At 39.3% G+C, this 9,450-nt stretch overlaps 1 protein-coding gene across 3 annotated transcripts in view; it reads right to left on the minus strand.

The window, feature by feature from the left end:
* Positions 1–1,581: 1,581 nt before the first annotated feature.
* LOC102294768 (NLR family CARD domain-containing protein 3) overlaps positions 1,582–9,450 on the minus strand; it is a 13,670-nt gene continuing 5,801 nt past the window's right edge. The window contains exons 2-10 of one of the 3 annotated variants that reach the window (XM_005952757.3): positions 8,793–8,895; positions 8,580–8,702; positions 8,270–8,345; positions 7,835–8,060; positions 4,617–6,414; positions 3,513–3,686; positions 3,237–3,410; positions 2,716–2,762; positions 1,582–2,553 (exon numbers count right to left, since the gene is read on the minus strand). In XM_005952757.3, the coding sequence (XP_005952819.1) occupies positions 1,976–2,553; positions 2,716–2,762; positions 3,237–3,410; positions 3,513–3,686; positions 4,617–6,414; positions 7,835–8,060; positions 8,270–8,345; positions 8,580–8,702; positions 8,793–8,881 (3,285 nt within the window). In that variant the 5' untranslated portion in view covers positions 8,882–8,895 and the 3' untranslated portion in view covers positions 1,582–1,975. The remainder of the gene's footprint in view (positions 2,554–2,715; positions 2,763–3,236; positions 3,411–3,512; positions 3,687–4,616; positions 6,415–7,834; positions 8,061–8,269; positions 8,346–8,579; positions 8,703–8,792; positions 8,896–9,450) is intronic. The other 2 variants (XM_042217533.1, XM_042217534.1) reach the window with 2 other exon arrangements.

Below are 9,450 nucleotides of genomic sequence, written 5' to 3' on the forward strand. Positions count from 1 at the left end.
TGGTCAATTTGGTAAAGTAAATCCGTTGGGCATCTTTCTTTGCCTTTAGACAACAATTCTGATGGCAAAAGAGCCAAACGGGACAGGCAAAAAAAAAAGAGTTTGCACTAAACCGGCTTCCTGAAATAGGGCCCTGATCTCTAATCCCTAAACCTAACCAAAGAAAAATGGCAGATTAGCTTGGTTAAAAGACCAAAAGTTGAGGGGCTGCCTTTCCTCATAAAAGCCATCCCTCAAGATTTTCTCCATTTAAAGTAGTGCAATATCAGGGATTGTAATATCTAGTCCTTTTACTGAATCTGATTCATTGTATGAGCTGTTTTAAACTCCTTAATCTCGAAAGCACAAATGCAATCATACAAAACCCCATAGCCAGAAAACCAAAGTACTCAGCTGGATGGATCATAAAAGGTCTCAGGTACCTCCACAGGTTTACATATTGAAAAAACTAAAATGTGACATAAACAGGAGTCTAACTGCAGTGGAAGCAAAGTAGAATTTTTAAATCCAAGAAATCTGAACCCCCGAAGACACATCTGAGGAAGCGCTGCATAATTAGAAGAGCAATAAGACAAAAGAAGAATTAATTCACAAATTAAACATTTAAAGAGAGCGAAAATAGAAAATCTGTAATGGTTTAATGATATGAGAACTCCTCAATTGGTTTTTGTAATGTTCAAAAATAATTTCAGATATTCTACCTGAACATAACAATAAAACTCAACAAGATAACACAATATTTTCTACTAGCTCAACTTTTATAAGAGCTGTTTAACAGCAACACCCACTCACACTAAAATGATTTAAGATTAGGTTTACTTTTGGATGGTGGAAATAAGAGAAAGTCAAATTATTCATCCAACAATGAGACTGACCAAAGAGGATAAACATGTAACTCACACCATTCAAGGTTTTTAAGTGTGTTAGCTCTTAACTCTTCAAATTCAGGGGCTGCCTTAAGGAAATCTGATAACAGAGCTGCACTAACAGTCACATGATGACCCTTGAACTCTTTAAACTCATTAAACATTAACTGTATAAATCTTTATGTCAGATCATAACTCTCTGAATTTGCAGTTGGGAATTGATAAGAACTTATTGATATCAACTTATCAATTCTCTGTTGTGCTCTGAGAGTACCGTAAAAGAGTCTCAGTTTTATTCTGGAAGGAGACACAAACCCAGCCTCACTGGGTCACTCAAGTGTACTTACAGGCAGTGTCAAGCCCAGATAAACAGGAAACCTGCAAGAAGGGTGCTGTTGTGATCCTTCTGCAAATAAGCAAACACTGAAGGTACCTTGCCTCCCAGTAGTGGTATCCACTACCAGCCTAAAGTAGCCATTAAAGAAGGGCAGTTGTGGTTCTCCTGTATCCCACTGGTCATCCTGCTGAAGGTATGTGGTTAACTTAAGAGCAGGTGTAAAAAAGTTCCATCAGACTTGCCAACAGGGTAGTTGATGATGGCGATACATCAAACCTGTTTCTTCCTCTAAACTCCTACTGTGTTCATGTCAGCGGTCGTGTTTTAGACGGGTTTTAACATTTTGTCTTTTTTTATTTACAGAAGCAAGTCATTAAAAAGATTCAGTCTTTTATTTGCACTATTCATGTGCAGCACATGTTTAATTTTTAAAAATCAGCCCATCAGCCCTATCATAACGACACAGATAATATTATGAGTAATACAATAAAATAAATGCATATCTAAATTTAAGAAAGTAACAAGAGGATCCTGTAGAGAGTCTATGTCTCTCCTCTTGGTAAACCAAATGTGTTTGACACAAAAAAAAAAGCAGAATAATAAATTTAAAAAACTCAGTTTAACTATTAACCTTCACGGCTTTATATATTTGGTGTCCTGATACCAAATCTGTAAAAACATTTGTTCAGCTACTTCTGCTTATAAGACAGCATTAAATCACAATCAATGATTTGAATGTTTGACATTTCTATTACAGACTTTGAGATTGTGTCTAAATGTCCAAAGGGTTTTCTTCTTCTTCATTCTTCAAAGAACACAGAGACAATGTGGAACCATAAGACCAGAATCCAAACCCAGGATACACAGGTTCAGTGAATGTTGTGTTGACTGTGTGGAGGTGGATCAGAGTGTCAGAGGAGACTCTGTAGAACGACAGAGTCCCAGCAGGACAGTCCACGTACACTGCTACTCTGTTAGACATGGAGGATAAGGAGGGCGAGGAGAAGGAGATGGTTGTAACTGTGTTATTGTGCCAGACGGAGTAACCAACAGTATCAGAGCAGCTCAGACTCCATGACCGATCATTCTCTCCAAACCTGCAGTCAGTTCTGTGTCCTCTCCTTCTGATTCCTCTGTAACTAATAGATATGTGAACTCTTCCTTTCCATTCAACCTCCCAGTAACAACAACCAGTCAGACCGTTTCTACACAGCAGCTGCCACCAACCAAATCTGTCTGGATGATCAGGATATGGTTGCTCCTCCTCCACAACTGTCACCATCTTGTTGTCTTCAGAAAGTTTAAGGTTTATGTTTATTGAGTTTGTGTCCAGTTCAAGATCACAGACATCTGAAGGCAAGAATAAATAAAAAGTTTACAAGAGGGCACAGTTTTTATCTTACACATCTAATGGCTTTATTCTGTAATTACTGATATGCTGTCATTTGTAGAAAGTTTAATGATAATGATTTGGATTTAATTAGAAAGTTTCACATCATTAGTCAAACTTACACTTCCTCAGACCAGGTTTTAACCACTGTTCACCACTATGGTCCACCCTGGAGAACAAAATGCAAAAACAATGATTGTCTATCCAACTTTCAACGCGTATTAAATGTTGAACATGAACTGTACAATGTTTAATTTAATATAGTCATTTATATAGTATTGCTTTGAGTTTTTAATTTATTTTAAAAAAAAAAAGATAAATGGACAGCTTTTATATTTGGGAAACTTTTCATAGCTCGAGAAAACAGAGGGTATCAGAAAACTTCACAAAGCCTTTTATAAAATGAAAGGTTTCAACAAGCGCTAGATAAAAGAGCTTATTGAGATAAACAGAATCCAAGGGGAATTACCAAATAACTGTCCAGATGTATGGTTAATTCAATAAGCTAGAAATGAAGATTGCGGCCTCTCCTCCTCCACAGCCTGTGCTTCCTAGTGTGGTGTGATGCAAAATATGTTGATGAGTCTACTCATTCACTGGGGACATTTGTCACTCAAGGGAAAATACTTTGTGTGTTCATTACCTGAGAGTTTCAAGTGTGGAGAGCGGGTCTCTCAGTCTAGCCGATAGCAGCCTCACTCCAAAGTCTCCTAGATGGTTGTAGCTCAGGTCCAACTCTGTCAGATGGTAGGGGTTGCCCCTCATAGCTGAGGCCAAAGCAACACAACCTTCCGCTGTGATCATACAACCTGAGAGCCTGGTTTAGACGATATTAACACAAAATGTAAATATTAATAAAAATTAAGTGACATAAACAGAAAACAGGCTTTAATTGATCCAAAATTAGTTGTAATCTGACCTGAGAATTTTCAGTTTGCAATGTGGATTTTCCAGCCCAGTACACAGCTGCTTCGCTCCTAAATCCTGCAGTTTGTTGTTACTCAGGTCTAGCTCAGTCAGCCTACAGGACTGGGAGCGGAGAACTGATGACAAAGCTTTACAGCTTCTTTCTGAGAGATTACAACAGCTGAGCCTGAGAAAGATTTAAGAATGAAAGCCAAAAAAAATGGCTATTGCTCAGATAGTAGAATTGAATGTCCACTGATCACAGGATTAGTGGTTTGATCCAATATTTCTTCGATCTGTCTTGGACAAGACATTGAACTGTAAGGCCACTTTGTATGGCACCTTGACTGCCAGGGGTTTTTCAATGGACGAATAACACATGCAGTTCAAACCTCTTCATGGAACATAGGTAAAGTTAAAAGGGTCATTTGCAAATAATTAAACTCCGACTTTTTATTGAAATGTATACAAAGGCAATATGTCACCTGTTTAAACTGAGGGAAATTGAGCAGTAAACAATCTATCCATCTGTTTTACATCATATCTTATCTTACCATATTTATGGGGATCTCAGTTTAATTTAAATCATTTTTGAACATAAGAACATGTTTATAGAACACTTTGATTTGCATTTATTTAAGACGACAATGTTCTTTAAAGTGTCTGTGAGACCCTGCAATGATTTATTTTAACAAAAGGTTCTTTTGCTTAGATGATCCTTGTTTCCTGCATTTCACTGGATTCTGTGAACAATTAAATTTCCAAATTATCTGCAGTTATGCAATGAGAAAGATTTTTAAATTATTGAACTATTTGTCCTCCCCAGTTTTTATTTTAAAAAGTTTCAGTTTATTTGTCATGCTCTTTTAATACCCTGCATAAAAAGAACATTAGTCGTTTTAGGTTTTAGATTGCCCAGTCTTTTTTTTTCTTTTGTTTTTTGCCTTGATGCGTTACTGATATTAAATACAAAATGAAAACCTTTCAAACAGTGATTTTAATATTAGTACCATTTTCAATGACTATTGTAATAATTCTGTGTTTAGGTTTTCTTTTATTTCTACTTTATACTGCACAAACATTTCTATACATGGGTTTGTAGATGTCTTGTACTCACAGAGCTTTGTTGGAGGCTTTGACCACTGGCAGCAGCCTCAGAAGAGCCTCCTCTGAAGAAGAGTATTTTTTCAGGTCAAATCCATCCAGATCTTCTTCTGATGACAGTAAGATGAAGACCACAGCTGACCACTGAGATGGAGACAGTTCATTTGTAGAAAGACTACCAGATCTTATGGACTGTTGGATCTCCTCCACTAGAGAACGATCGTTCAGTTCATTCAGACAATGGAACAGATTAATGCTTTTCTCTGCAGAAAGATTCTCACTGATCATCTTCTTGATGTACTGGGCTGTGTCCTGTGAGTTACTTCCCGTCTGTGTCAGCAAGCCTCGTAGGAGAGTCTGATTGGTCTGCAGTGAAAGACCCAGGAGGAAGCGGAGGAACAAGTCCAGGTGTCCATTTGGACTCTCCAAGGCCTTATCCACAGCACTCTGTAAGAGATATTTTAGTTCATGTATTTCTGTAAACATTTCAGGCAAATAAGATGTTGCCTGTTGATCTTCCAGCAGGTTGACTCCAGAGTTGATGAAGGTCAGATGGACATGAAGAGCAGCCAGAAACTCCTGAACACTCAGATGGATGAAGCAGAACGCCTTGTCCTGGTACAGTCCTCTCTCTTCTTTAAAGATCTGTGTGAACACTCCTGAGTACAATGAGGCTGCTCTGATGTCAATATCACACTCTGTCAGGTCTGATTCATAGAAGATCAGATTTCCTTTCTGCAGCTGATCAAAAGCCAGTTTTCCCAGAGATTCAATCATCTTCCTGCTCTCTAGACTCCAGTGTGGATCTGTCTCAGCTCCTCCATCATACTTGACCATCTTCACTTTGGTTTGAAGCACCAGGAAGTGGATGTACATCTCAGTCAGGGTCTTGGGCAACTCACCTTCCTCACTGGTTTTCAGCACATCCTCCAGAACTGTAGCAGTGATCCAGCAGAAAACTGGGATGTGGCACATGATGTGGAGGCTTCGTGATGACTTGATGTGGGAGAAGATCCTGCTGGCCTGCTTCTTATCTCTGAATCTCTTCCTGAAATACTCCTCCTTCTGTGGGTTAGTGAACCCTCTGACCTCTGTCACCATGTCAACACATGAAGGAGGGATCTGATTGGCCGCTGCAGGTCGTGTGGTTATCCAGATGAGGGCAGAAGGAAGCAGTTTCCCCCTGATGAGGTTTATCAGCAGCACATCCACTGAGGTGGACTCTGTAACATCAGTCAAAATTGTAGTTTTGTGGAAGTCCAGAGGAAGTCGACACTCATCCAGACCATCAAAGATGAACACAACCTGGAGGTCTTCAAAGCTGCAGATTCCTGCTTCTTTGGTTTCAGTAAAGAAGTGATGAACAAGTTCCACCAAGCTGAACTTTTCCTTTTTCAGCACATTCAGCTCTCTGAAAGTGAATGGAAACATGAACTTGATGTCCTGGTTGGCTTTGTCTTCAGCCCAGTCCAGAGTGAACTTCTGTGTTAGGACTGTTTTCCCAATGCCAGCCACTCCCTTTGTCACCACTGTTCTGATTGGTTCATCTCTTCCAGGTGAGACTGTAAAGATGTCTTCTTGTCTGATTATCGTTTCTGGTCTGTTTGGTTTCCTGGATGCTGTTTCAATCTGTCTGACCTCATGTTCATCATTGACCTCTGCAGTCCCTCCCTCTGTGATGTAGAGCTCTGTGTAGATCTGATTCAGAAGGGTTGGGTTTCCTGCTTTAGCGATCCCCTCAAACACACACTGGAACTTCCTCTTTAGGCGAGTCTTGTGTTTTTGGCGAAACTCTGCAGCATCAGGATTTCCTAAATGAACAAATAAGAAACATATCACAGTTTTGATCATTTTTCTAGCGTATATGCATGTTTGTGAAAGACCAGAATTTTAAAACCTGCAACATCAAAGCTTTTTTTAAATTTTCTTGTGCATACATGAAAAGTTAGATACAGCAAGAGCAGCAACAAGACACCCCGTAACAGCCACACCGCATATCAGGCACTAAAAGCTTCAAGTAGAACATATAAGAAAACGTTTGGACAGCTTTTATTGCAGTAAGATTTGTTGTATATGCAGTCCAAATGTTTATTCATAGTAAAGGCAATGTTTGTTTTATTCCAATATAATATAATTTCTTTTATTATATCCCATAAGTAGGTTATCATCAAATTCATGATACAGAAAAAAAACAAAGGAGAAAAAAAAAGTGTTTTAATGCGGATCTAGCAAACGAAGTGGAAAACTGTGGCGTGGTCTGACGAGTCCACGTTTCAAACTGTTTTGGGAACTCATGGACATAGTGTCCTTCGGGCCAAAGAGGAAAAGGACCATCTGCATTGTTATCAATGAAAAGTTCAAAAGCCAGTATCTGTGATGGTATATGGGTGTGTTAGTACCCACGACATAAGCCAGTAATGATCCTTCCGCAGGTTCACCTACGGAAACCTTGTTACGACTTTTACTTCCTCTAGATAGTCAAGTTTGATCACATATGTGAAGGTACCATTAATGCTTAAAGGTACATACAGGTTTTGGAGCAACGTATTCTGCCATCCAAGGGACAACTTTTTCAGCGACGTCCCTGCTTGCTTCAGCAGGACTATCCGAAGCCACATTCTGCATGTGTTACAACAGCGTGGCTTCGTATTAAAAGAGTGACCTCCCAGCAGTCCAGACCTGTCTCTCATTGAAAATGTGTAGCACATTATGAAGCCCAAAACACGACAACATAGACCTGGACTGTTGAGCAACTGTTGTACATCAAGCAAGAATGGGAAAGAATTCCACCTACACAGCTTCAACAGTTAGTGTCCTCAGTTCCCAAATGCTTATTGAGTATTGTTAAAAGGAACGGTGATATAACCCAGTGGTCAGCATGCCCCCGTCCCAACTTTTGTGGAACGTGTTTTGCAGGCATCAAACTCAAAATGAGTTAAAGATTTGCAAAACAACAAAGTTTGAGTTTGAACATTAGATCTTGTCTTTGTAGTGTACTCAATTAAATGTAGGTTTAAAAGGATTTGCAAATCATTGTATTGGTTTTATTTACATGTTACACAAAGTTCCAACTTCATTTGAATTGGGGTTGTATAAAGGCATTCAAGTGGTGAACTATGAACATGAAATATGAACATAAGCTAATGTAATGTTGTGTAATGTTAGGTTTGGAAGTCAGAACTTCTTTTCTTTGTTCTTTCCACCATGTTTAAGTTGTTAAAATCATCTCACTGCTCTGCAGACGGTCAGCCAGCTCCTCCTGCTTCAGTCTCCTCAGGAAGTGCAGCGTGATCTTTATAAATGAGTCTTGGTTGCACTTCATTTGATCTTCATCCTCACCCTCCAACACATCTTCTTCCTCCTGACTCTCTGAGTACTGTGAGCAATTTGGATTCAGGACTTTCTTGATCTTCTTCAGCTCATTCTTCACAAAGCGGACAATGTTTTCCTCCAGCAGCTGGAACAGAGAGGCACAGACTTGGCTTTCAAAGTGACAGAAGGAAAATGAGATCCATGTGAAGATCCATTTACGAGAGCAGTGTGGACAATAATTACAATATGTATGCCAGTAAACTTGAATCAGCTCAAATATATTAAGCTGCTCACTGAGTCTGTTTCAGTTTTTATTCGTAATTTTTCAAATAAAGTGCTCTTGAATCTTCTCACCGTAAATATGGAGTCCAGATTTGTTTGATGACAAGGGTCAGACTGACCACTGGGAGTCTCTGAGCTCTGCAAAAATCTGCAAAAACATTCAACATTAGCACATGTGCAGTTTGTTAAAGGTGTTGTTTTGTATAATGAGTCCTGGTACGAACACAAAGTGATCACTAATGCAAGAGCTGGTGTCGCTGTTGGAAGTGATGTTTTTAAGGAAGAAACAATCAACAGTTTACATCCTCACCTGTTGCGTTATTAACTTAATATTTTAATTAAATCATAAAACATAACATGAAGAAAAACAACACTAACTCACTGGTTTTCAAAAGAATGCTGTCGTTTAAAAACAAGAGGAGGTTCCTTGGACTGATCACTGCTCATGGAGACAGAGCTGGGCTCGGGCTCAGGTTCAGAGTTTGAGCTGGGCCTCTTCTTTGCGCTTGAAAACAAAACACAAATGTTTGAGTGTGGATCATGACTGTGAACAGACCTGGAGAAAAGTCCTTACAGTCAGAGATGGTCCTCTCACCCCCGAGCTTTGGTCTGGCTCTCATGTTCCCCACACAGAGTGGACTCAGACGGAGGGATTCCCTCCTCTCTGTGCTCACACTGTTCCATAGTAGAGCTCTCACCTTCACACAGACAAAGCAACACACTCAGTCAGGACTGATCCTCAGTAATGGGGCTGTTCAAACAGCCTCAGCATTCACCATAAATAGAGCACAAATATTCGGAATATTGTTAAAACTAGGGGTGGGAATTAACGTGTTAATTGAAATTAATTCATTTGAAAAAAATAACGTCAATGCATGACTTCCTGGTATACCGATTACACTGATGCACACAACTACAAAAAAACGGAACAATCAGAAGAAAACGCGTTGCTAGGACTGATCAGAGGCTAATTTCATTTCAAAAGACTACCCGATGGAAGCCTTGATAAAAGCGTGGTTTTGTGCAAATTGTGCAAAAAGGAGTTTGCATGCCACCGAAGCACTTCAACCTAACAGTACCATCTAAATGCAAAACATGTTGCAGCGGGCACAGAAACTGTGGAGCTGTTAGCGATAATAATAATAATAATAAATTTTATTTATGAGCGCCTTTCAAGTCACCCAAGGACACTTTACAATAGGATAAAACACTTAGTAAAACAATGGCAGAATAAGAACAATAAAATAAAAGCA

The sequence above is a fragment of the Haplochromis burtoni genome, unplaced genomic scaffold (assembly GCF_018398535.1).
Source record: "Haplochromis burtoni strain Fernald_Lab_line unplaced genomic scaffold, NCSU_Asbu1 Contig_2152, whole genome shotgun sequence".
NCBI lineage: Eukaryota > Metazoa > Chordata > Actinopteri > Cichliformes > Cichlidae > Haplochromis > Haplochromis burtoni.